Source organism: Salvelinus namaycush, chromosome 36, assembly GCF_016432855.1.
Source record: "Salvelinus namaycush isolate Seneca chromosome 36, SaNama_1.0, whole genome shotgun sequence".
Lineage (NCBI taxonomy): Eukaryota > Metazoa > Chordata > Actinopteri > Salmoniformes > Salmonidae > Salvelinus > Salvelinus namaycush.
The window spans coordinates 14240044-14267636 of NC_052342.1; the positions used below are offsets into that span (position 1 = coordinate 14240044).

The following is a 27593-nucleotide window of genomic DNA, read 5'->3' on the forward strand; positions in this document are numbered from 1 at the left end:
AATGGCTGAAATGGAATGATGGAACGTATGAAACACATCGCACATATGGAAACCACATGTTTGACTCCGTTCCATCTATACCATTCCAGCCATTACAATGAACCCATCCTCCTACAGCTCCTCCCACCAGCCTCCACCGAATTACAAGTATATGTGTACAAATCTGTGAAATACAGTAAGATGTTCCCAGGAACATGGCATGAAAGAAACACTTATGTACAGCATGAAATTACACCCTATTCCCTATCTAGTGCACTACTTTTGCCCAGGGCTCATAGGGCTCTGGTCAAAAGTAGTGCATTATGTAGGGAATAAGGTGTCATTTTGGCCGCACTCAAGTCATTATAATACAGTAGATTCAAACATAATACTATTTTGGCCTACAAAGCAAAGGCTATTTTTACTGTATTCATACAAACAAAGGCATATTGCAGTTATCTTGTCTAAATGTCTGTGGCGTAAGAAAATAGAAGAACAATACTTTTTCCCACTTCTAGTAGATTTACAGATAGGCTCTCACTGTGCTCAGGTGTAAGATGCTTTTTTAACCTCTTGTCTAAAATGCAGTCTTCAGCTTTTGACATCTTAGACTACAGCGAGTTCAAAGTTTGTGCACACCCAAGTTTCATGGCAAGGAGGGGTATCTCCAGATAAACTCCTGCCACACGTCAAGTCAAAAAGATGGACTCCATCTTAGGGTGAACAGAACAGTACGGGTTGTATCCTCATCTAGAAGGAAGGAGGGTGGAAGTTCGCCAACATGGATTCCACTTGGCAGGCGCTATTGGTGCATAGTTGATATTCTAATCTTGCAATCTTGCACCTCGTAGTAGCAAAAAAACTATACAATAATAAAGCACGGCAGTCTTTTAGTTCCTCTCAATTTGATGCTTCCTGGGCCTGGAGTGATTGTTATTGCTGTGATACAAAGACTACTTTGGTCTGTCTATGTCCAACCTGACATTCATGTGCTTTTAACTTTACATCATACATGTCCAGCTTCTCCCCTGTGATATGTATGTGTTACTTATTTGTATCTCTACGCCAAGGAGTCTTTCTTGAATCGGAAGCTTTATTTGCTGATCATAAATGTCTGAGCGCTTGAGGTGAAGGTGGAGGTATATTTCAGAAGTGAAAAGTAGGTCAACTGATTGCCACCGAGGTATGCCACCAACGACCTCGTATCCCAAACAGTCACAACCAATCACATACACAACACTGTTAGAGTGGTGATGTGTAGCAAAGTGTGCCTCATCGTATAATATGTCACCTGCCCTTACCCAGCCCTACCGCTCTATACAATCTGGGCCTTGTGGATGAAGGAGGTGTGTGGTGATGAGGTGAGGAGGATGCCATTGGGCCGGTACTTGGGGGGCGGTTTGGGTCTCAACGTTCCATTGTTCTGCTGGAAGTGAGGGTTGAGTCCACATTCTACTTCTGAGATCTGAGAACTGTTGGTCTTGCTGTCCTGGTCTTCTGACCTCCCCTGATCCAACGGACTCATCCTGGGGCAAGTCTCCCACTCCCCCTCCACACCTTCATCCTCCTCGTCTTCGTTGTCTGTGATGGGAGGGTTGTTGCAACTGAGAGGGGAGTGGGTGTTCCTGCTACCGGGCCCCTGCCGTATATGTAAACCCCACTCCGTTGGGATGATGGCACTGCCGTTCAGGGACCTCAGCAGCTCGATGGACTGTTCCATTGGGAAGGGAGAGGGTTGGAGAGGGGGGTGGAGATGGTTTGCCTGTGAGACAAGTGGTAAATATGTGGTTAGATAAAGGAAAATACGACTCATCAATAACTATAGATCATTTGAGTATCTCTAGCAATCTCTACTAAACCTATGAGTTTAAAAGGTTTACAAGAAATTGAGTAGGCCATTCATGATGCCTCATGTCATGTGTTACACACGCACGCACGCACGCACGCACGCACGCACGCACGCACGCACACACACACACACACACACACACACACACACACACACACACACACACACACACACACACACACTTACCAAAGACATGGTGCTATTCTGCTCATTTGACTCCACCCTAAGTCTGTTCTCCTCCTCTCTGTCCATGGCTCTGCTCTCCCTCCCTCTTCGTGAAGAATTGTACAGAACAGGTCGACCCAGGTAGTCTAGCCCCCCGCCCCCTACCAGAGTAGATCGACTCTCCCTAATGCGCCCTTGCTCCTGTGTGTGAAGGAAAGGGAGAAATAGAGAACTTTAAACACATTTTCCACTGAAGAGTCTGATTTAAGATTGCTTCCGAAGCAGGAGTCCCAGAAAAGAAGATGGAGGGAAAGCATGAAGTCTTAATAACAAAGTAGAATTAGTATAAAGTATAATTAATATACGGTATGTAAGATGCACTACTTTTCTTTTCACATATAAATGTTATTTAAAGAAAAGAAGCTCCTTGCATTTAATTTAATTATATAAATGTTTAAATTAGAATGAGATTTGCCTGCCCTGCGGAGCTCAGAACTTAGCGGTCATGCATCTGGAGGCTAAATCGGAGGTCTCCCTCACATGCAGAGAAAGAGTGAAATGGAGACTGACCACTACGGAGGACAGACTGGTCCGCAGTGTCCCCTCCACTCTGAGAGGGATATTCTCCTCTGTCTAAAAGAACAGGGGATAAGAAAGAGAGGGAGGGGGGAGAGAATGAGACGGAGACAGAGTGAGGGAGAGAAAGAAAAAAATGACCATATTAACTTCAGGCAAATAGATAATGCTCATGGAAGTGCTAGTATTTATTTACAGAATGACATCATGCCTAGACCACAGACCAGTGGAGGCTAGTTGGAGGAGCTATAGGAGGACGGGCTCGTTTTAATGGCTGGAATGGAATAAATAGAACGGTATCAAACATATGAAAACCATATGTTTGACTCCGTTCCATTTCTTTCATTCCAGCCATTATAATGAGCCCATCCTCCTATAGCTCCTCCCACCAGCCTCCACTGCCACATACTGTAAGATATGGTAATTTAATATCCTACCTGTCCTCTAGTGTCCATACTGACTGAGTTCATTTTCCTGAAAGATGCCTGTCTGGAGAGAGTACTGATCTCCTCCCTGAGAGACAGGCATTGTTAAATATTCGGAATTACTGTTTCGGCGTAACATTTATCATTTAGATTCTATAACGATTTTAGGGGAGTTACTGTAAAGTTTGAAAACATACTTCCTCACAGTGAGTTCCCTTGACAGTTTCTTGTTCTTGCGTTTGTGGTGACGGGTCACAGAGATGACTATGATGATCATGACTAGAAGCAGTACTCCGGCCACTCCTCCCACTATTACCATCAGGAGACTGTCGAACGACGCCTGCTTCTGAGGCAACTCTGAGGGAGAGGGACAATAGGAAGTGATGTCATATTCAAAGAGATACAGAAATACACATCATTTTGAAAATGTGAACATACTGTATGTGTGATTGTATAAACTGGCTTTGTTAGCTAAACTTCTTTGTTTAACAGAACAAAGGTATTTTACAGAATTTTGTTTCAGGATACAAAAATAAATGAAAAATAAAATACAACATATATATCCAGGACTAAAGTAAGACAATTATTACTCATTCAATATCGCTCTCTAATATGAGTGATAGCCCAACCTACCTGTCACAGTGATCTCCACCTCTGCGTTACCCGCCCCCACAGAGTTCATGGCCACACATTGGTAGATGCCAGCGTCCGTCAGGACGAGGGGCCTATTAAACAGCAAGGATCCATTCCCTGTGGTCACGCCCTCTGGCAAGTCTCCGCCCTTTCTGCACATAACAGAAATACTATAGCACTTAACATTGGGTTTAACAGAGCAGTACAGTTTATATCTTACAATAATGGTCTGAATGCCATGACTCTATAAACGCCCAACAACACCACAAGGTACTTCATTGAACCTGAATGCACCCCTTTAACACACCCATCAGTAACACACAAAACATCACATTCAAAACAACAACACTAACCTGAATATCATAGCAACACAGCCCAAAATACTATTGACTATGGATCACCAACAACACTTCCCTGAAAGGACCACTACAGTGATATAAAGAAAAACATGACTCAGAATTTGTGGGCACAACAAATTCATTAAAATGGCTGATTTCTGACCACTACTCTAGCTTTGAGCCGTGTTTTGGACCTTTTGAACATAACCCCATTTGAGCAGGAGGAACCAGAAACAGGAACCGTACAGTTTTGCATATAGATATAGATCACACAGCATGATAATGTTCCAAACAAATCCAATTCCTTACCCCCATACCTCCCCACTCCTTCTTCCCCTTCCCCAGTTCCTTGTCTTTCATCCCTCCTTTTCGTGGCCCACACTCTTCCCTTTATCTCCCCCCTTCCCCTCCCTCCCTCTTGTGAAACTGTCTCCTCTGTCTGCCCTTGCACAAGCTGCAACACGACACTATGACAGCAGGGTTATTACCTCTGCTGCTGCTTTGCATTGACAAGTACAAAGAAGCAAACTGGTTTGCCCACTGCAACGGGCAACAACCATGGTGTGTGTGTGTGTTAGGATGAGTACGAAAGTTTGTGATCAAGTAAGGAGAGATTGAATGTAAAAAAGAGGTCTGAGTCTTAAGTATAAAAGTGTGAGATAGAGGTGAGTCAGTGTGTGTGTGTGTGTGTGTGTGTGTGTGTGTGTGTGTGTGTGTGTGTGTGTGTGTGTGTGTGTGTGTGTGTGTGTGCGTGTGTGTGGTATATATCTGTGTTACTCACACGCAAACACACCTTACTGTAGGTGTGTTCATGTGACTAACAGCTTTAGACTTGGTGACAAATTTCTCACACGATCTAGTAAACCACACATAAAAATATAGAAAACATAATGAATCATACTCAATCATAACTTCTATAAATCTAACCAGACATACAGCCTGACACACATGAGACACTTTCCCTAAAGGCCTATCTGTAATTTTATTAAGAATTATTAATTTCAATAGATGGTTCGTTTTACCTCCACCCTCTACCACACCCAGAGAATGGTTTAATCCACCTAACAGCAGGATGTCTTCCAAACGCTGCCAGAAAAATTACTCAAGTGAAAAACCACAAGCACTTCAGTCAGCTCTCTCTGCCTTCATTGGATTACTTTAGCATTGTCTGCAATCATCACCGTGAATGACAATATAACTGAGATAGATGTTCCATTTGAACTGTCCCTGAACCAAAAGTGTATTACTATTTATCTAACCTTTATTTAAAAACCTCACAGGAGGTTGGTGGCACCTTAATTGGGGAGGGCGGGATCGTGGTAATGGCTTGAGCGGACTCAGTGGAATGGTCAAATACAACCAACACAAATACATCAAATACATCCAACACATTGTTTGATGCAATTCCGTTCCAGCCATTATTATGAGCCGTCCTCCCCTCAGTAGCCTCCACTGTACTACATGCTCTGGGAACTTTGGCAACTATTGAAGGGGTATTTCACCCTGCCTCTGCCATGGCATATAGTCATTACTATATCATAAACATCACATTTATCCAAACTACAAGCTAGAACTAGCACATTTTCATTTCACTGGTAGAATCGGGAAGTTTCGACTCCCTGTGTATTGGTCTGCTCATAGTGAACCTCAAAGTCCGGCATTCATAGTGAATACTGATACCGCACGGCAGGTAGAGGGGACGTGCACAAAAACTTGAATAATGGTGCTGTTTACTTCGAACGACCAATACACATTAATCTCAGGGCTTCTCTAGGCAAGATTTTTGAGAAAACGTTTATTTTTCACTGTTTGTCCTCATGCCCGTGTGATGTTCTATGCCTGGCTGTCCTAATTACAAACAAGCGTCATCTTTCACCATTCTACCTACAAGACTCACCCTGATTCTGCGGCTATCAAGAATGATGCGGTGACCAAAGATTATCAGAGGGATTTTCAGGCTGAACTGATGGGGAATCCATTTCGACGACAGCTGAGAAGTGATGCGATACCATCAATTTTTTTCCTTCACAACAAAACAGAAGATTCTTTATTAGAGGTAACCTAACGTTAGCTAGCTTGCTAGCCTAGCTGGATAAGTTAGCTAGCTAACATTACAGTCTTGTATTTAACTCTGAAAGCCATCAGCTAAATCATATAGCTATCTACAGTATCTTTCAGTATACACACTGTCAATCAATTTCGCATATGCCATGGTGGTCACTGCTAGACTGGCAGCTACCTTCAGCAGAGTAAACATGTTTGTTTATTCGTTTTATCTTTGACTGACGTTAGCTAACGTAAGATAGTTAATGTTACCAAATAAAGTATCTCAATTTGGTAGCCATAGATTTGTCCGTACAGCTAACTGTTGGTAGCAATGATGAATGTGTATAAATCTATGGTTGGTTAGTTGGTTCTCAGCCAGTCTCAGCTGGCTAGCAATCTTGCTGTCAATTTTGTGACGCTAGTTAGATAACAGCAAGCTGACCGTATTGAAATGTCCAGTCTAATAGAGATCAATGCAATTAGCGGAGTGGTTAAATTGTGTATTGTTGTGTATTTTCTTGTAGGTGGTACAGAACAGTGGAGGCTGCTGAGGGGAAGACGGCTCATAATAATGGCTGAAACATAGCAAATGGAATGGCATCAAACCCTGTGTTTGATGTATTTGATACCGTTCCAAAAATTCCGCTCCAGTCATTGCCACAAGCCTATCCTCCCCAATTAAGTTGCCACCAAAGTCCTGTGGTGCAGAATCTCATTCCACCAAGATGTGCTTCCAACCCCTAGCTCTGCACAAGGTGAAAGTAAATTGACCAAAATATTTACAAGCTGATGTCTAAAATAGCTCAATTTCCAGTAAGCATGGTATAAACATTAATTGGGTAGTGTTTTGTAGGATTTGTGTTAGTGTTATGGGGTTACAGGTGGTTAGAGGTAGCATGAGGACCACAGAATACCTTCCAGACCATGTCATCAATTTAGTCTACACCTCTTCTCTTTTTACCTTTTCTTTTTGTAAAACCCAGGTTATCTGGATGAATATGTATGAACTTTCCAATTTGTAAGTCGCTCTGGATAAGAGCGTCTGCTAAATGACTTAAATGTAAATGTAAAATCTGGAGTCATTCCACAGTGCCCTGCTGAAAAATACCCCAAAGCGGAAGCATTTTGGGTACACAAGCATGAGGAACGGGACACACCTTGCAGTTATGGAGCACAACAAGATTGTGGGACAGAAACCAGCAAGAGACACTGAAAGGTATAAAATCAAGACTCCAACAGTAATGACACAATCACCTCATTATTCTCTCTGCAGATTCTCAAAACATAATACAAAGACATCTACAAAATTCCCCTCCAAAGGGCTTCTATTGACAAGGATGATCTGTCAAAGTCAATTGACTGGGGGAGGTTTACAGACAGCACTTTGAGATGAGTAAGGGGGTTTTGGTTGTGCAGGGTTGTGCTTAGACAGTAAATGTATTGTTGTCTATGAGAGCGATTGAGGTGCCATTTCTCCTCAATCTCCCAAACACAACAATTCATACTGTGTAAGAACTGCTTTCCTAAGACTTTTCACATCTTCTTTAGCCACCCAGCCCATTCACTTTATTGATTGATCTTTTCTCTCAGAAGCAGCTCCCAATGTCCCCTCATTAAGCAATACGCTAGCCGGTCCCATTTGGTTGATACCTTTACCAACAAGGGTGTGTTGCCCTATGTCCCTTCCACAAAGAGTGTAAAATGCTAAGACCACAACCATGTCTTTCCAGGAGACGTGCAGTACCAGCAAATCTTCTTCAAGAGGACCAAACAGTTGGTGGTTAAGAAGCCCTACTCCACTTTCGGCAGAGTCTTATCCAGCTGGCCGTTCACCGTGACAGGACAAGCCCATCGCCATAAGCACAAAGAGTCTTGGCTTCCCAAGCCAACCATTGCCAGTGTACTGAAGCCTGATAAATAAAATCAAATTGCATTGGTCACATACACATATTTAGCAGATGTTACTGCGGGTGTAGCAAAATGCTTCTGTTCCTAGCTCCAACAGTGCAGTAATATCTAACAACACATAACAATACACACAAATCTAAAAAGTAGAAGAATGTAATTAAGAAATATTGAAATATTAGGATGAGCAATGTCGGAGTTGTAACGGCTGTCTAATTCCTCCTCCTCGGATGAGGAGAAGGAGTAAGGGTCGGACCAAAACGCAGAGTTGTTAGTGCTCATATCGATTTAATCAAAACGAAACTGAACACTTACAAATACAAAAAAAAAAACAAACGTGACAAAACCGAAAACAGTCCCGTGTGGCACGAACACTGACACAAGATACAAACACCCACAAAACACACGTGACACCCAGGCTGCCTAAGTATGATTCTCAATCAGGGACAACGATTGACAGCTGCCTCTGATTGAGAATCATACCAGGCCGAACACAAAATCCCAACATAGAAAATCACACATAGACAAACCCACCCAACTCACGCCCTGACCAACTAAATAAATATAAGACAAAAGAAAACAGGTCAGGAACGTGACATAACCCCCCCCTTAAGGTGCGAACTCCGGGCGCACCAGCATAAACTCTAGGGGAGGGTCTGGGTGGGCGTCTGTCCACGGTGGCGGCTCTGGCGCTGGTCGTGGTCCCCACCCCACCATAGTCAATCCCCTCTTCCGTAGCCTCCTCCAAATTAACCCCACTAGATTAAGGGGCAGCACCGGACTGAGGGGCAGCACCGGACTGAGGGGCAACACCGGAATGAGGGGCAGCACCGGAATGAGGGGCAGCACCGGAATGAGGGGCAGCACCGGACTGAGGGGCAGCACCGGACTGAGGGACGGATCCTGGCTCTGGCGGATCCTGGCTGGCTGGCTCTGGCGGATCCTGGCTGGCTTGCTCTGGCGGATCCTGGCTGGCTGGCTCTGGCGGGTCCTGGCTGGACGGCTCTGGCGGGTCCTGGCTGGACGGCTCTGGCGGGTCCTGGCTGGACGGCTCTGGCTGGTCCTGGCTGGACGGCTCTGGCTGGTCCTGGCTGGACGGCTCTGGATGGTCCTGGCTGGACGGCTCTGGCTGCTCATGGCTGACGGGCAGCTCTGAAGACTCAGTACAGATGGGCAGCTCTGACGGCTCGGGACAGACGGACAGCGCTGGGCAGGCAGACAGTTCAGACAGTGCTGGGCAGGCAGACAGTTCAGACAGCGCTGGGCAGGCAGGCAGCTCAGACACTGGCTGCGCTGGAGAGGAGGAAGGCTCTGACAGCGCTGGACAGGTGGGAGCAACTGGAGAGAGAAGACGGAGAGACAGCCTGGTGCGGGGGGCTGCCACCGGAGGACTGGTACGTGGAGGTGGCACCGGAAAAACCGGACCGTGAAGGAGGACACGTGCTCTTGAGCACCGAGCCTGCCCAACCTTACCAGGTTGAATGATCCCCGTAGCCCTGCCAGTGCCGCGAGGTGGAAAAACCCGCACTGGGCTATGCTGGCCAACCGGGGACACCATTTGTAAGGCTGGTGCCATGTACGCCGGCCCGAGGAGACGCACTGTAGGCCAGATGCGTTGGGCCGGCTTCATGACACCCGGCTCGATGCCCAACCTAGCCCGGCCAGTGCGGCAAGGTGGAATAGCCCGCACTGGACTAAGCACGCGTACTGGGGACACCGTGCGCTTTACCGCATAACACGGTGTCTGACCAGTACGACGCCCTCTCACTCCACGGTAAGCACGGGGAGTTGGCTCAGGTATCCTACCCGGCTTTGCCACACTCCGCGTGTACCCCCCCCAAGAAATTTTTTGGGTCTGACTCTCGGGCTCCCAACCGTGTCGCCGCGCTGCCTCCTCATACCAGCGCCTCTCTGCCTTCGCTGCCTCCAACTCTGCCTTGGGACGGCGATATTCCCCTGGCTGAGCCCAGGGTCCTTTGCCGTCCAGGATCTCCTCCCAAGTCCACGAGTCCTGTGTCCTCGGTCTCTTGCTTTCTGTTCCCACTCTGCTTGATCCTTTTTTGGTGGGTGTTTCTGTAACGGCTGTCTAATTCCTCCTCGGGTGAGGAGAAGGAGTAAGGGTCGGACCAAAACGCAGAGTTGTTAGTGCTCATATTGATTTAATCAAAACGAAACTGAACAAATTACAAATACAAAAAAAACAACAAACGTGACAAAACCGAAAACAGTCCCGTGTGGCACGAACACTGACACGAGATACAAACACCCACAAAACACACGTGACACCCAGGCTGCCTAAGTATGATTCTCAATCAGGGACAACGATTGACAGCTGCCTCTGATTGAGAATCATACCCGGCCGAACACAAACATCCCAACATAGAAAATCACACATAGACAAACCCACCCAACTCACGCCCTGACCAACTAAATAAATACAAGACAAAAGAAAACAGGTCAGGAACGTGACACCCCTACTCTTACGATAAGTGCCATGGGATCTTTAGTGACCACAGAGAGTCAGGACCCCTTGTTTAATGTCCAATCCGAAAGATGGCAACCTACACAGGGCAATGTCCCCAATCACTGCCCTTGGGCATTGGGATATTTTTTTAGACCAGAGGAAAGGATGCCTCTTACCTGCCCTCCAACACCAAATATAGTAAAACCAGCTTCCATTTTAGATTTACAACAGTGAATTGTTGTATTATTGTTTTTCTCTCACTGTTTGGTAGTAAACTTAGCTATCTAGCTCGCTGGATATGCAATACTTGTTATTTCCATCTGTTTGGAATCCTATCTTGCATCATGCCTATAATGTTGTTAATCATAACCAATGTGAACCCTCGTCAATGATGTTACATAGCTAGCTAGTAAAATGATTTACAGTTGCTGATGTTACGTTTGCTAACAAGTTACAAATGTGAGGTATGACGCATAAGTTAGCTGGCGCTAGGCTAACTATCTAGCGAACTCCAGTCATGTACTAACATTTGCCGGTAAGCCTAGCTTTAGGTGTCTGGTTGTAATGTTGTAGCTTGCTGTTTAGTAGTTAGCCATATCTAAGACTAAAAAGAGAAGAGGTTTTACAATTGAGATACAAAAGATCTGATTGTAAAACCTTTTCTATTTTTAATCATAGATATAGCTACCGGTAGTTGTTTAGCTAGCTAACTTAGCTAGGTAGCTAGCTAAGTTGGCAAACAGAAAAATTATTTAATTTCCCCCCACTGTAACGCACAGTAGTGGTGCGTGGGTAAAATCACTGTGAAAGACAAGCCAGGGGAAAAAAGCCATATTAGTACCTATATGTTGTGACCATTGCATTGTTTGCTCTATAACCAGTTCATATGCCTTGCCACCGTGATATGTAGGCCTAAGGCTGAGACAATAAGAAGACACAGTTGCAGAATAATTTCAACCACACCTTTGTTTCATCACAAAGCCAGAGAGTAACCTCCACAAAGCATATTGCATGGAACAAGCAGTAACATGACTTACAGCATGGTCAAGCAAGTTAATATTTCTGTCATTTTCGGACCACTAAACAACTATTGATTTAGAACCACGGAGAGTTACCGCAAGACGCTAAGAAAACAGGAGCTACCTCCACTATTCCAGCACTATTTCAACTTCAGCATTTCAACATCATCAAATCACCTCTGCTTAGTCCAATATAGTTCGAACTAAAAGATACCAAAAACGATTTAGTCCAATCAATGTAAGCTAAATATAATGTGGATATCCATGGCTCTGATTTGTGTGCGTGGGGGTGCTTTGCAAAAAAAACTAAAAACATGTCACACTACTTGTAGAGAAATGCCAATGCCATCCTCCTCTCTTTCATTTTGATGAAGCGTTCTACCACTCTGTCATACAGTACATGCTTAAATGTTTTGTTGTCCTAGGCTACCTGGCTAAAATGCTTGCTCGCTAGCCTAAAGTCCTTTCATGGGCAACGTTAACTAGTTAACATTAGGCTTCTACATCTAGCTACATATTAAACTTCCATCCTCTCAGGCCAGGAGCACAATGTATGAATTTATGGTTGGATCAGAATCGCCGTTATAATCATTGGCCAGTACAGAGAATTAAGTAAAACCACAAGTCCAAATCCTTATCTCCATCCGGGGCTAATTTAGAGGCCCGGATGGACGGACGGACGGATGGACGGACGCACGCACGCACGCACGCACGCACGCACGCACGCACGCACGCACGCACGCACGCACGCACGCACGCACGCACGCACGCACGCACACACACACACACACACACACACACACACACACACACACACACACACACACACACACACACACACACACACACAAGTCAATCAAGATTCAAGTCAATCGCCTTATTATTGACAATGACCGCCTGGCAAGTGGCACAAAAAACAACTCCTGAACTCCCCGGTTGGCCCACTATTAATAACTGACTAATAGAATTACCAGTAAATCAAACTAAAACAGATTAGCCAGACATGATGTGAGTCAGACAGGCAGAGAGGGTAGGTTGGGAAAGTAAGTGTTACCTGGTCCAATTGAAACTCTGTGGTTTGGGGTTTCCTCCACTGACACAACTGAGGGCAGCTTCCTCCAGACCAGCATACCAGTTCTGATCAAACCCAGAGATCTCTGCATTGGGAGGATCTAGAACAGAGGAACATGATCAAAGACATTCTTTTGAACTGTCAGATACACAGAAATACACAATCACACACACTAATAATAAAGTCAGGATAAAAAATGGGCTGTAAAAGATCTTCCTGGTGAGAAAGAAGCACAGTCAGCTTACAATGAAGTTACTTTAGATTCTGAATTCTACCAGGGACTTTAAATAAAGAGGGGTGAATTAAACGGAAAAGTCACCGAAGGCATAGACGTCTGTATAAACATGTAGTGAAGTGTCACAATTAAAAATGGTATTTAATCTCACGTCTAGATTCATAGTTAAAGGCTCAGTCCAGTCAAAAACTAGATTTTTCTGTGTTTTATATATATTTCCACACTGAGGTTGGAATAATTCTGTGAAAATTATAATAATGAGATTAGTGTGAGAGCTGTTTTAAAAGACTGCCTGTTTTGGTGGGTTGGATTTTTGACCTTCCATGGTGACATCACCATGCGGTAAATTAGTTAATAGACCAATAAGAAAGAGAGGTCCAAACCTCTCTGTTAATAACAGCAACAACAAAAAATCCCCTTGTAAATTGTCTTGCTTGAGAAATTGCCCCTTTCTAAGACCATTTTATTTGAAAACAATCACTAGAAGGTACTCAATAGTTACCCTGAAATGATTTGATATTGAGATAAAAATGGCTGCATTGGACCTTTTAATGCGAAGTCTAAACTCACAGTGCACCACCAGGTTGTTGGTGATCCTGCGTGGTCCCTTCAGAGCCGGGTGCTCCACCAGACAGTCCAGCCTCTTCCCATCCATACTCCTCAGGGGATGCAGCGAGAAGTGGGTGGAGACTGAACCACCCTCCAAACTCCTGTTGTGTGATTGGCCTGTTAGGTCTGTGTCCCAGGAGAGGTGGGGCGGAGGGCGGGCCACAGAGCGGCAGGACGCAGCCAATTGGAAGGACTGGCCTTCGACAAGGATCACAGGGTCCAGGGAGGAGATGGGCGTGGCTGCGGGGGTCAAGGGTAAAATGTCAGAGGAATGAACTATTCCTTGGTCTTAGTGCTTGGGGAGGTGATCTTAGAACTGGTCTTAGTTGTTAATTGGAGGTTAAGCTGATCCTAGAACATTGTGACATGATGCTTCAGGGGGTGGAAGTTCTTAAACGCTTAACTAGGATCAGCTTTATGATCCAAGCTGAAATCTAATGTACTCTGTTAGGTAGATGTTTAAAAAACTCAGATCAGCGCTTTGAGGAAATGTTATCTTAAAAAGACAGCTGGATACACTAACAGTTACAATGACAGTTGTGGCTTACATGACTACTATCACCACTAGAGCTATTGTTTTAGCTAATAATACTACAACTGACACCTGTAAACATCATCATCAATCATTATCATCATCATCGTCATCTGTAAATCCAAGTCATAGAATGAGGAAGGGGAAGTAAGGGGAGGGACTTACTCCACACAGTGAGTGACAGCTGTCGTTCGAAGTTCCCCGAGGGGAAGGTGCTGATGTGACAGTTGTACCTGCCCTCATCTGACTCCACAGTGTTCATGATGATCAGGGATGAGTCCACGGTGGGTTTCCTGCTGCTGAACCGCACACGCCCTGAGTACTGACCAAACTCTGAGAGAGGGGGGAGATTGGGTCATACGGGGAGGGTAAAGAGGGGGGTGGGTGAGAGAGAGAAGAAGACCGAGTTAGAAAGAGAGGTAGAGAGGAAGTGAGATATGGGGGTGGTAAAAAGAGATAGATGGAGTAGCTAGATTGAAACTGCATCTGTGGTTTTGTCTACTACTCTAAATATAACGTGTGAGGCTTCGAGTGCTAGCAAAGCAGATGAACTACCAATACATAAAGAGATGGATGGTTGACACTCAGTACTTTAACATCTATATGTATGTGTCCTACCTGTGTGTCCGTCGGTGTGGTGCACTGTGATGATCTGGTCCTTGGTGCCATCTGCTTTCTCCTTGGTCCAGGTGACCTGTGACAATGAGAGACGAGACCATTATGTTAGGGACGTCTTTTCTAAGATACAACCAGATATGTTGAACAGAGCATTATGGGTACTGTAGTAACTCATGCTACAGACCTGAACCACCACCTGGCCCACTTCCACCTTGAACTTGCAGGGCAGCTGGGTCTCAGCCTCAGCCAGGGAGTTCAAGGAGTACGAGGGAGAGGGCTCCACAAAGTCCCCCTGCACCACAGCGACTGGGGGAGAGAGAGCGTGGGAAGGAGAGATGGAGGGGGAGAAAGAGAGAGTTATTTATTTGTTGACTTTATTGTCCCCTTGGGGAAAATGTGTGTGGCATCGTTGACATCATTTACAATAGAAATACAACACAATGTCACAGTGTAGCGAGAGAGATAATGAGAGGTTGAAAGACATTAGGAAGACTGTGCACTGAACCATGACTGAGGATTTGTAGTAAAACACTTTCCTTACTGTCCTTCATATACTTCAGGGGGTGAGCGACAGAAAGAATGAGAAGAGAGGAGATGTAGAGAATAGTGAGATGTGATTGGAAAGAAGACAGAGAGGCCAAGAGATGGGGGGAGGAAGAGTACACAAAGAAGAAAGGGAGGCAGTCAGAGGGAGGACATAGAGCAAGCGATTCGATGTGTCAGTGAGGATATAACGCTTGACTTGTTGCACTAGTGAACCTCCGAGTGTCCAGAGTAACACACACACACATACTCACGTGCACACACACAGTGACTGCAAACGCATGCACACACACATACAAACATACACATATACACACACGTATGTACGCACCACCTGTGTGTATTTAGGTAGAACTGTAAACTCACTGACCTATTTGATGTAGACTTCTTATATCATCTACAGTGGCACACTGTTTTGCCAAGTCACAACATTGATGATCCTTATGGAATGAAGGCCTGATTGCCATCTCCTGTTATCATTAAAACAACGCGTTCTTTTTTGGCCAAACAGCTCACTCTTAGCGTAACAGAAAAAGCATATATGTACCCTACCAAATACCAATAAAAAATGTTATGTAAATATGTTGCCATCTTGCTCAATGTAGACTATATTTTAATGCATTTAGTTAAAGATACCAGTTCCAGATAACATAAACTCAGCAAAAAAAGAAACGTCCCTTTTTCAGGACCCTCTTTCAAAGATAGATAGAGAGAGAGACAGAGAGAGAGAGAGACAGAGAGAGAGAGAGAGAGAGAGACAGAGAGAGAGAGAGAGAGACAGAGAGAGACAGAGAGAGAGACACAGAGAGAGAGACAGACAGAGAGAGAGAGAGAGACACAGAGAGAGAGAGAGATAGAGAGAGAGATAGAGAGAGAGATAAACAGAAAGAGAGAGAGAGAGAAACAGAGAGACAGAGAGACAGAGAGAGAGCGAGACAGAGAGAGAGAGAGAGACAGAGAGAGAGAGAGGGAGAGAGAGAGAGACAGAGAGACAGAGAGAGACATACACAGATCTTCATTGTAAAGGGTTAAACACTGTTTCCCATGCTTGTTCAATGAGCCATAAACAATTAATGAACATGCACCTGTGGAACGGTCGTTAAGATACTAACAGCTTACAGACGGTAGGCAATTGAGGTCACAGTTATGAAAACTTAGGACACTAAAGAGGCCTTTCTACTGACTCTGAAAAACATAAAAAGAAAGATGCCCAGGGTCCCTGCTCAACTGCGTGAACGTGCCTTAGGCATGCTGCAAGGAGGCATGAGGACTGCAGATGTGGCCAGGGCAATAAATTGTAATGTCCGTACTGTGAGACACCGAAGACAGCGCTACAGGGAGACAGGACGGACAGCTGATCGTCCTCGCAGTGGCAGACCACGTGTAACAACACCTGCAGAGGATCGTTACATCCGAACATCAAACCTGCGGGACAGGTACAGGATGGCAACAACCATTGCCCGAGTTACACCAGGAACGCACAATCCCTCCATCAGTGCTCAGACTGTCCGCAATAGGCTGAGAGAGGCTAGACTCAGGGCTTGTAGGCCTGTTGTAAGGCAGATCCTCACCAGACATCACCGGCAACAACGTCGCCTATGGGCACAAACCCACCGTCGCTGGACCAGACAGGACTGGCAAAAAGTGATCTTCACTGACGAGTCGCGGTTTTGTCTCACCAGGGGTGATGGTCGGATTCGCGTTTATCGTCGAAGGAATGAGCGTTACACCGAGGCCTGTACTCGGGAGCAGGATCGATTTGGAGGTGGAGGGTCCGTCATGGTCTGGGGCGGTGTGTCACAACATCATCGGACTGAGCTTGTTGTCATTGCAGGCAATCTCAACGCTGTGTGCGTTACAGGGAAGACATCCTCCTCCCTCATGTAGTACCCTTCCTGCAGGCTCATCCTGACATGACCCTCCAGCATGACAATGCCACCAGCCATACTGCTCGTTCTATGTGTGACTTCCTGCAAGACAGGAATGTCAGTGTTCTGCCATGGCCAGCGAAGAGCCCGGATCTCAATCCCATTGTGCACGTCTGGGACCTGTTGGATCGGAGGGTGAGGGCTAGGGCCATTCCCTCCAGAAATGTCCAGAAACTTGCAGGTGCCTTGGTGGAAGAGTGGGGTAACATCTCACAGCAAGAACTGGCAAATCTGGTGCAGTCCATGAGGAGGAGATGCACTGCAGTACTTAATGCAGCTGGTGGCCACACCAGATACTGACTGTTACTTCTGAATTTGACCCCGCCTTTGTTCAGGGACACATTATTCCGTTTCTGTTAGTCACATATCTGTGGAACTTGTTCAGTTTATGTCTCAGTTGTTGAATCTTGTTATGTTCATACAAATATTTAATACGTTTGCTGAAAATAAACGCAGTTGACAGTGAGAGGACGGTGCTAATTTTGCTAAGTTTATTATATGCCCATATTAAAGCTGTTTTGATATGGCTGATTCAACGGTGATTGTGTGTGTGTGTGTGTGTGTGTGTGTGTGTGTGTGTGTGTGTGTGTGTGTGTGTGTGTGTGTGTGTGTGTGTGTGTGTGTGTGTGTGTGTGTGTGGCATGCGTGAGCGTGTGTTTGTAAACAGCATACAGATTGTCTTTAGTATGATTTATGTATTTACCAGTTCACTTTGTTGTCTACCAAGCTGACAGGTGCTGTATTTTTCCATGTGAACAGTGTGTTACTGTTGTGTCACATCAGAGTAGTGAACATGGAGTAGGGGCAGACAAGGCTTTGAGGTTTGCTGAGGAATCTGCCTGTGCAACATTACTGCCATAACATTCCACCTATGACACAGCATCCGGTCCGTCTGTCTGACTGACTGTCTCTCATCCCCTCTGAGCAAGATTAAATACACATTGTCAAGATAAGGGATACTCTCTCTCTCTCTGTCTCTCTCAATTCAATTAAATTCAAGGGGCTTTATTGGCATGGGAAACATGTGTTAACATTGCCAAAGCAAGTGAGGTAGACAACACACAAAAGTGAAATAAACAATAAAAATTAACAGCAAACATTACACATACAGAAGCTTCAAAACAATAAAGACATTCCAAATGTCATATTATATATATACAATGTTGTAACAATGTACAAATGGCTAAAGTACACAAGGGAAAATAAATAAGCATAAATATGGGTTGTATTTACAATGGTGTTTGTTCTTCACTGGTTGCCCTTTTCTTGTGGCAACAGGTCACAAATCTTGCTGCTGTGATGGCACACTGTGGAATTTCACCCAGTAGATATGGGAGTTTATAAAAATTGGATTTGTTTTCGAATTCTTTGTGGATCTGTGTGATCTGAGGGAAATTTGTCTCTCTAATATGGTCATACATTGGGCAGGAGGTTAGGAAGTGCAGCTCAGTTTCCACCTCATTTTGTGGGCAGTGAGCACATAGCCTGTCTTCTCTTGAGAGCCATGTCTGCCTACGGCGGCCTTTCTCAATAGCAAGGCTATGCTCACTGAGTCTGTACATAGTCAAAGCTTTCCTTAAGTTTGGGTCAGTCACAGTGGTCAGGTATTCTGCCACTGTGTACTCTCTGTTTAGGGCCAAATAGCATTCTAGTTTGCTCTGTTTTTTTGTTAATTCTTTCCAATGTGTCAAGTAATTATCTTTTTGTTTTCTCATGATTTGGTTGGATCTAATTGTGCTGTTGTCCTGGGGCTCTGTGGGGTGTGTTTGTGTTTGTGAACAAAGCCCCAGGACCAGCTTGCTTAGGGGACTCTTCTCCAGGTTCATCTCTCTGTAGGTGATGGCTTTGTTATGGAAGGTTTGGGAATCGCTTCCTTTTAGGTGGTTGTAGAATTTAACGGCTCTTTTCTGGATTTTGATAATTAGTGGGTATCGGCCTAATTCTGCTCTGCATGCATTATTTGGTGTTCTACGTTGTACACGGAGGATATTTTTGCAGAATTCTGCATGCAGAGTCTCAATTTGGTGTTTGTCCCATTTTGTGAAGTCTTGGTTGGTGAGCGGACCCCAGACCTCACAACCATAAAGGGCGATGGGCTCTATGACTGATTCAAGTATTTTTAGCCAGATCCTAATTGGTATGTTGAAATTTATGTTCCTTTTGATGGCATAGAATGCCCTTCTTGCCTTGTCTCTCAGATCGTTCACAGCTTTGTGGAAGTTACCTGTGGCGCTGATGTTTAGGCCGAGGTATGTATAGTTTTTTGTGTGCTCTAGCGCAACAGTGTCTAGATGGAATTTGTGGTCCTGGCGACTGGACCTTTTTTGGAACACCATTATTTTGGTCTTACTGAGATTTACTGTCAGGGCCCAGGTCTGACAGAATCTGTGCAGAAGATCTAGGTGCTGCTGTAGGCCCTCCTTGGTTGGTGACAGAAGCACCAGATCATCAGCAAACAGTAGACATTTGACTTCGGATTCTAGTAGGGTGAGGCCGGGTGCTGCAGACTGTTCTAGTGCCCGCGCCAATTCGTTGATATATATGTTGAAGAGGGTGGGGCTTAAGCTGCATCCCTGTCTCACCCCACGACCCTGTGTGAAGAAATGTGTGTGTTTTTTGCCAATTTTAACCGCACACTTGTTGTTTGTGTACATGGATTTTATAATGTCGTATGTTTTACCCCCAACACCACTTTCCATCAATTTGAAAAGCAGACCCTCATGCCAAATTGAGTCGAAGGCTTTTTTGAAATCAACAAAGCATGAGAAGACTTTGCCTTTGTTTTGGTTTGTTTGGTTGTCAATTAGGGTGTGTAGGGTGAATACATGGTCTGTTGTACGGTAATTTGGTAAAAAGCCAATTTGACATTTGCTCAGTACATTGTTTTCATTGAGGAAATGTACGAGTCTGCTGTTAATGATAATGCAGAGTATTTTCCCAAGGTTACTGTTGACGCATATTCCACGGTAGTTATTGGGGTCAAATTTGTCTCTCTGTCTCTCTCTTGCTGTCTTGCTCTATCACTCTGACTCTCACTCTGTCTCTCTTGCTCGCTCTATCTCTCTCTCACTCTGTCTCTCTTTCTCTGTCTCTGTCTCTCTCTCTCTCACTCTGTCTCTCTCTCTCTTGCTCTGTCTCTCTCTCTCGCTCTGTCTCTCTTTTGCTCTCGCTCTGTCTCTCTTTTGCTCTCGCTCTGTCTCTCTCTGTTTCTCTTTGTCTCTGTCTGTCTCACACAAACCATGTCTTTGTTTTCCTCATTTAAAAAGTCATTATACATCAGCTTATATAAATACAGCACAGGACATTAGGCGCCTGCTGCAATCCTTCTCTGATCCCGAGAGAGAGAGAGAGAGAGAGAGAGAGAGAGAGCGAGAGAGAGAGAGAGAGAGAGAGAGAGAGAGAGAGAGAGAGAGAGAGAGAGAGAGAGAGAGAGAGAGAGCACAAGTAAGGAGTCAGATTGAATCACAGACATGAGGGGGGAAATTGATCAACAGTAACCTGTTTTTCCTGAAATATCAGACAACTCCTCAAGTGTTGTTCATCTAATCCAGCAAAGACAAACCCAATAAGCTGGACAAGAGCCAAAGTTGGCAGTAGCCTACTTATTTAAATACTTATATGAAAAACGACTTGCTAGGTCAATTACCAAAATCCATAGGACTACAGATAAACCAAAATAAAAATGCAGAGCTTTAGTTGCAGATAGTTGTCATTATTGTGTGTTATTTTGTTTATATCGCTTTACTTAGCCCCATTGCAGTGTTATTTATCATAGTCTAAACATTACATCATGAACAACTAACTTACTGAAACTCCAAAGGATCCACAGCAGTGGTGTCAGTCCGCCCAGGTGAGAGGTCATTCTCCCCGGTTCGGTGGAGTGGTCCGCCCGCCTTGATCGATCTGGAGACTGCTAGAGGTTTGTGGTCTATTCTGATGCTGGAATTTGTTGTGACATTGGTCCAATTTCCACTTAACTTCAGTTTAGGATCTTATCCCAGACAGTGAACTTTCTTTCATCCAGTGTCAAATCCAAGACAAGAATGTAAAAAACATCTAGGCTAAAAGTAGTATAGATCCTCAGATTTAGCCAACATTTATGATTCGACCATGTCTGGCTTGTTGTTGTTGGCTTATCTTATTCCAACAAATGCTTTGGAAAGTTGTTCTCTCTCAATGTGAAAAGTGCTGCCTCTTCCTTTCTTTGCGTTTTGGAAAAGTAATTGATTCCTAGTGAAATGCACAAATGATGTTCTGTTTCTTTGACACTAGCACACCATATTCTGGCTTCTCAAAAGTAGGAGCGGTTACCTGTTTTCTTGGGTACACCTGTTACAAGCTCGCTCTCGCTCTCGCTCTCTCGCTCTCTCTCTGACACACACACACACACACCTGGGAAGTCACCTTTCCAGTTTAGTTAAAGTAACAGACAGTTATTTTCAGGCCTTTACATGCAGCCTTTCACAAGGCTCAACCGGGAGGAGAAATGATGTAGGCACAGTACACAGGCCCTCTAGATGGAGTAGCCTAAACAACTTGTCTTGATATCGAAGATACAAAGATACATCTATCTATCTACAATCTACATCATGAACTACATCTATCAATTTAGACACCAGCAAATGGTTGTTGACATCTACATAGGTGTGGTAACTATTAATTGCAGACTTAAAGAGTTGAAGCTTAAGGAAAATGGCTCCTTTCTGGCTCTGACAGAACGACGTCTCTACTGAAGGGGTTAAAGAAGAAATAAAACAGGTATCTGTCTACCTCTAAAACAGTTAAGTTAAAACCCCTCAGGCACTTTGCTGGGTAAATTGACTCCCCCTTCCTTTTTTCTCTCTCTCTCATAGAGCGGCACACAATTGGCCCAGCATCGTCCGGGTTAGGGGAGGGTTTGGCCAGGGTAGGCCGTCATTGTAAACAAGAATTTGTTCTTACCTGACTTGCCTAGTTAACTAAAGGTTCAATTTTGTTCTCCAGTACAGTTGCCAAGACATGTTTCATAATTCGACATATTTTTGAGTTTGCATGTTCAGGTCATGTTTAGGTCAACTGTTGTCCTGCTTTTCTACAGTGTGTAATGAATGAATGTAAGTAAGATATGTGAATGTAGAATGTTGGAGCTAGTGTAATTACATTACATACTCTATTACACAGGTACAAGAGCAACTTAATAAACTGTTACCATATATGTTTTCACTTTCACTTAAGTGAGGCTAAAGTAGCTGTTACAGCATCATTGTTAACTACATCAGACATTGCATTGGGGTATGCAGATAAATCCCCCTCCCCCCACCCTATTGTTTTCCTGTGAATATGCAGAGACACACACCCACAAAACTTAGCAGTGTCCACAGGATGTGACTCGGACAGTGTGTGATCAGTTGTCATGGCACTGGTGTAACGGAAATCAACCTCTGAAATAGCTATGAGAAACTGTGAAAAAGAAGAGCAAGATACCACAGACCCATCATTTTGATATTTTATTAGAATGTATTATAGAAGCACCATAGAAGCTTTGAAAATACCTAACGTACACCCAGAACACAAATCTCAAGAGTAAAAAAGCGGTATATTATTTGCTAAAACTGTATTGATCTATATAGAAAAATATTTGAAAATACCAAAAACATCAATCTCAAGCTAAATCTAAGAAACTTTAGTATAAGTAGCATACAAAGAAGACATACACACTTTCAAAAGTGGGGCATTTTTACCCACAGCTCAACTTCCCCTTTAATCTTCTCACATTTCTCTCTCTTACGACACATACAAAGGAGGTTCACACATATGCAAGTAAATGTTCAAAAATGTATACATTTTCTCTCAAAACATTAAAAGCCATGTTAAATAAAATACATAAGAGGCCTGGGAAATTCTTGGAGACAAAAGTGATTTGACAGATGACTTCTCTAACTCTTCACCCTCTGCTACTTCAATCTTTTCTTCTGACCGATGGTCTCATAGGTATCCGCAGCACGAGGGGTCAGACCCTGAGATAGAGAGACGGGGAGAGAGAGAAAGAGTAAATATATCATGAAGCAAGGCCCTACAATTTAAACTCCACATATTGACTAAGATAACCTTCACCATCACATCATCATTATCACCATCCTCATCATCAACTCACCGTATAGATACCCTCCTCCGGTTTCTGTCAGAGTAAAAGAGGAAATCCATTAGGAAAAAACACAAGTGTGTGTGTGTGTGTGTGTGTGTTTTTTTTAGGAAGTGTGTGTGATTAGCTATTTGGTTTAATGTTAAATGTTAGCCTGGAAATCCCCCTCTGCCCCCAACCCACTGTAAAGCTGTAGGGCAGTAGATGTGTCTGTCTGCGTTATACAGGACTAAATAAATGGATTGCATTTATCACGTTACATCGATTTGACCCCCAGCCAACTGCAGGGTCTAGTTTCTATGTATCTGGGTGTCATGGGGTCTTGTTTAATGGAGTTGGATGTAGATCATGTTACAGTGCGTTTCTCACCGCTGGCTTTTCTGTCCCAGCCCCAGTCACCGGAACCATCTGTGGGAAAAACTGAGTGTTGAGAGATAGATGGGGTAAGAACTTGGTAGAGACAGAAAGAGGAAACTGAAACAACCCACTAGCCTCAGGGACTTTAGGCACTTAGATCTGAAAGGATCGGATGGGTAGGATAGGTATAAGCAATATGGTGAAATTTCCACCTAACCTTTCAGCGCACAAGGTGGAGCTACTATCATATTGTTTATACCCATGGTCATACTGTATTGGACATAAGTATAAAGACTGATCTAAAAACCTATCTTTCAGATCTACACGAAATGCCAGTTACAGTTGTCGTGGCTATTGGATAGGGTATAATAATAATAATAATTAGGTGGGTGCTTATATTTGTTCTTTTTCACACATGTACAAGTGTGTATTATACACGTGTGAATTGGCAATGTATTTTTTTGCACAACTCCCCCTGAGGCACCCTCTGAGAGTAGGCATAGCAAGAAAGAGATCAAAGATAATTTAGGGAGGCAGGGAAAGAGAGGGATTGGGGAAAAAGAAGGACTGAAAGGCAGCTGTACCTTGAGCCTGCAGTAGAGCACGGTGAGGATGATACCGTACAGAAACAAGATAGCGTCCAGGATATAGCAGATCTGAGACTCACCCAGGGCCGCTGAGGACAGAGGAGAACAATTTCTATTTACAGGCTGGCCCTCTGAGGTTTGAACACCATTTGTCATTTAGCAAACTCTCTTATCCAGAGTGACTTAGTCTGGGCATAAAACTAAGGTAGGTAAAAACGACCACATAATATCACAGTTATTGCAAGTGACCTCCAGTAACCAGGGTTGGGAGTAACGGATTACATGTAATCCGTTACATGTAAAAGGTTACAAAAAAACAGTAACTGTAATCTGTTATGTTACAAGCAAAAATATTGTAATCAGATTACAGATACTTTTGAAAAACTAGATGATTACTTCGAAGATTACTTTTATATTCAGAAAGGATGTTTGCAAAAAAATATCTTTGACACTTTGTTTTCTCAATGACATTCAAATCAGCATTGAAAAAAGGCGCAAGTTGAAGTTTGTTCCACCTGAGCAAGTCTGACCACAAGTCAGAGACCACTATGATGACACACCAAATGTGTTTGATGGATCGCGGGAAAAGAGCAGGAATAGGCTTTTGTAGACTACAGTCCAAGCTATGTCTTCCAATTGTGCGACTACTGTTGGCATTCAAAGATTATCCAACTTCAATAAACGCTTGAAGGTAAGTAAGGCTATTTGCGCCTTACGGATTGTGGCTGTTGTGGATGGCTGTTCACAAATCTAAATGTATATTTGAATCCAATAATGGTTGAATTCAAGAAGTTTAAACTGCCTATCAATAATTGTTTTTGAAACCAGTGGACAGCCAGTGAAAAATGTGCTCTTGCAACAGCTGCATATTGCGGATCCCAGCCTATGGAATAAAAGTGAGGCTTTTATTATTATTGCTCAATCTAATTCATGCTGATTAAAAAAAATCCATAGACCAATTGGACACATGCTCAAACTCGTATGCTTTTCATAGTCTTAAAAGAGGTAATCTGTAGTTGCTACATCCATTTTGGGATTTATAAATTATATATATTAATGTAAAGATATAATTGAATCGTATTGTTATATGTAGTAGAAAGCGATGCGTTAGAAGAAGCCTACATAATAAACCCATAAAGTAAAATTTAACATCCATCTATGGCCAGCTATGTAAACTTTAACATTGATTTATCCTGCAATAGATGTCGTTCAATTGGTAACATATTTTTGTCTTCTTCTAATGCCTCTTAAGGGAAAGTAATGTAAAAGTGACTGAATGTAATCAGATCACGTTACTGAGTTTGGTTAATCCAAAAGTTACGTTACTGATTACAATTTTTGGACAGGTAACTAGTAACGGATTACATTTAGAAGGTAACCTACCCAACCCTGCCAGTAACCTTAGTCTATCATGCAAATCTCAAGGTTATCTTTCATTACCCGTTTGGCTGTTACCTATCTACTCCTATCCACACCATGCCAAAAAGGATCTTGGCTAATAAACGTTCCTTTTTCAGAACCCTCTTTCAAAGATAATTCGTAAAAATCCAAATAACTTCACAGATCTTCATGGTAAAGGGTTTAAACACTGTTTCCCATGCTTGTTCAATGAACCATAAACAATTAATGAACATGCACCTGTGGAACGGTCGTGAAGACACTGACAGCTTACAGACGGTAGGCAATTAAGGTCACAGTTATGAAAACTTAGGACACTAAAGAGGCCTTTCTACTGACTCTGAAAAACACCAAAAGAAAGATGCCCAGGGTCCCTGCTCATCTGCGTGAACGTGCCTTAGGCATGCTGCAAGGAGACATGAGGACTGCAGATGTGGCAAGGGCAATAAATTGCAATGTCCGTACTGTGAGACGCCGAAGACAGCACTGCTCGTTCTGTGCGTGATTTCCTGCAAGACAGGAATGTCAGTGTTCTGCCATGGCCAGCGAAGAGCCTGGATCTCAATCCCATTGAGCACGCCTGGGACCTGTTGGATCGGAGGGTGAGGGCTAGGGCCATTCCCCCCAGAAATGTCCAGGAACTTGCAGGTGCCTTGGTGGAAGAGTGGGGTAACATCTCACAGCAAGAACTCACACATCTGGTGCAGTCCATGAGGAGAGATGCGCTGCAGTACTTAATGCAGCTGGTGGCCACACTAGATACTGACTGTTACTTTTGATTTTGACCCCGCCTTTGTTCAGGGACACATTATTCCATTTCTGTTAGTCACATGTCTGTGGAACTTGTTCAGTTTATGTCTCAGTTGTTGAATCTTATGTTCATACAAATATTTCCACGTTAAGTTTGCTGAAAATAAACGCAGTTGACAGTGAGAGGACGTTTCTTTTTTTGCTGAGTTTGTCATTCTGTACTGACAAGTAGGCTTTGATCATCGTCATAGCACAAATTTGTCAGCAAAGCGGGCGCCCTAATCTTATAGGAGTGGCTATAAAGTATATGCGAAATCAACTCTTGTTGCATTATGTTCACTAAATATCAGTATCCCCCCCCAAGAATTTAGGTTTTGGTTATAGACGTGGGCATAAGCCAAAATAAACATGTATCTGTTGCAAGGCTTACCCTGGGCTCAGACCATTTACAGTAAATAATATGTGGCTTCACTTTAACCTGACTCAACTGATTGCAAAGCCCCCACAGATTAATGTAAAAAAAAAATATCCAGCAACTCTTCACTGATTGACCTAATTCTGACAAGTACTTGTCCAGTCTTTGCTAATGATCTCAGTGATCTTTGTCCTATTGCGTGTATTGGAGGCGGCAAACAGATGAACACTGATCCTCGTATAATTATGAAGAGACATTTAACATGTTTTTCTTCATGAAAGTATTACTCTGAATGTTTCTCTATCAGCTGCATGCCTGATCTAGAATTGTTCTAATCTATTTGTATATCTCTGGCAGACAAACACGCTTCCTTTAAACACCTTAGAGTAAAACATGATAAATCCTTGGTTCTCTAAAGAACTTTCAGATGTTATGAGAAATCAGGCCTTGGCCAAGGCTAGAAAAACTGACTGTGTATCTGATTGGCAGTTTTTCAGGCAGTTGAGAAATAGAGGCACTTCCTCAATCAAGAAAGCTAAATCTAGCTACTTTCTAAATTCTTACTCTGCTGGTGATCTGTCTACATTTTGGAAAACGGTTAATGTACTGAAGTAAGGAAATTCCTCTCCATCGCTGCCTAAGAAAGTTGTGCCAGACTCATCATTACTGAGAAAAATTAGATAAGTGATGCTTTTAATCAGCATTTAATATCGGCTGCTTTTTTTATTTGAAATAAATGGTGGTTTAACCGACCCAGGTCAGCCGGTCAACTGCCTGCCCCTCTCCCAGTCTCCAGTTGGCTCGATGGAAGTTCCATCAACTTTAAGTAAACCTTTTCATGTCAACAACTTTCTTGTGATGTGCTAGATGGCTTGCGCAAGATTGATGTAAAAAATAAAAAAAAAGTGCTGCTTTGCTTGATCCTTTCTTGCTGCAGCTTTCTGCTCCTCTGATCTCAGAAGCTTTAACACTTTTTTTTACCTTACAAAGATTTCTGGTACCATCCCTAGGGTCTGGAAGCTGGCCCAT

At 43.6% G+C, this 27593-nt stretch overlaps 1 protein-coding gene across 1 annotated transcript; it reads right to left on the bottom strand.

Annotated features, from left to right (window-relative positions):
* Window positions 1-1294: 1294 nt before the first annotated feature.
* LOC120030242 (nectin-4-like) lies at window positions 1295-27593 on the bottom strand. The gene is made up of 14 exons (XM_038975592.1): window positions 27566-27593; window positions 23999-24090; window positions 23070-23093; window positions 22893-22932; window positions 14650-14771; window positions 14466-14541; window positions 14013-14180; window positions 13277-13555; window positions 12454-12571; window positions 3628-3779; window positions 3200-3351; window positions 2564-2626; window positions 2015-2194; window positions 1295-1690 (listed from the first exon to the last, which is right to left on the bottom strand). The coding sequence occupies exons 1-14, from the start codon at window positions 27591-27593 to the stop codon at window positions 1295-1297; spliced, it is 1890 nt and encodes a 629-aa protein (XP_038831520.1).

Excerpts from the sequence above, each read along its gene's own strand:
- LOC120030242 (XM_038975592.1), bottom strand. The coding sequence starts at position 27,593 with ATGGGCCAGCTTCCAGACCCTAGGGATG. Across the intron at positions 22,933-23,069 it reads CGGAGGAGGGTATCTATACG|GGTCTGACCCCTCGTGCTGC; the intron begins GTGAGTTGATGA and ends TCTCTATCTCAG. Across the intron at positions 3,352-3,627 it reads GGTGGAGATCACTGTGACAG|AGTTGCCTCAGAAGCAGGCG; the intron begins GTAGGTTGGGCT and ends CCTCTCCCTCAG.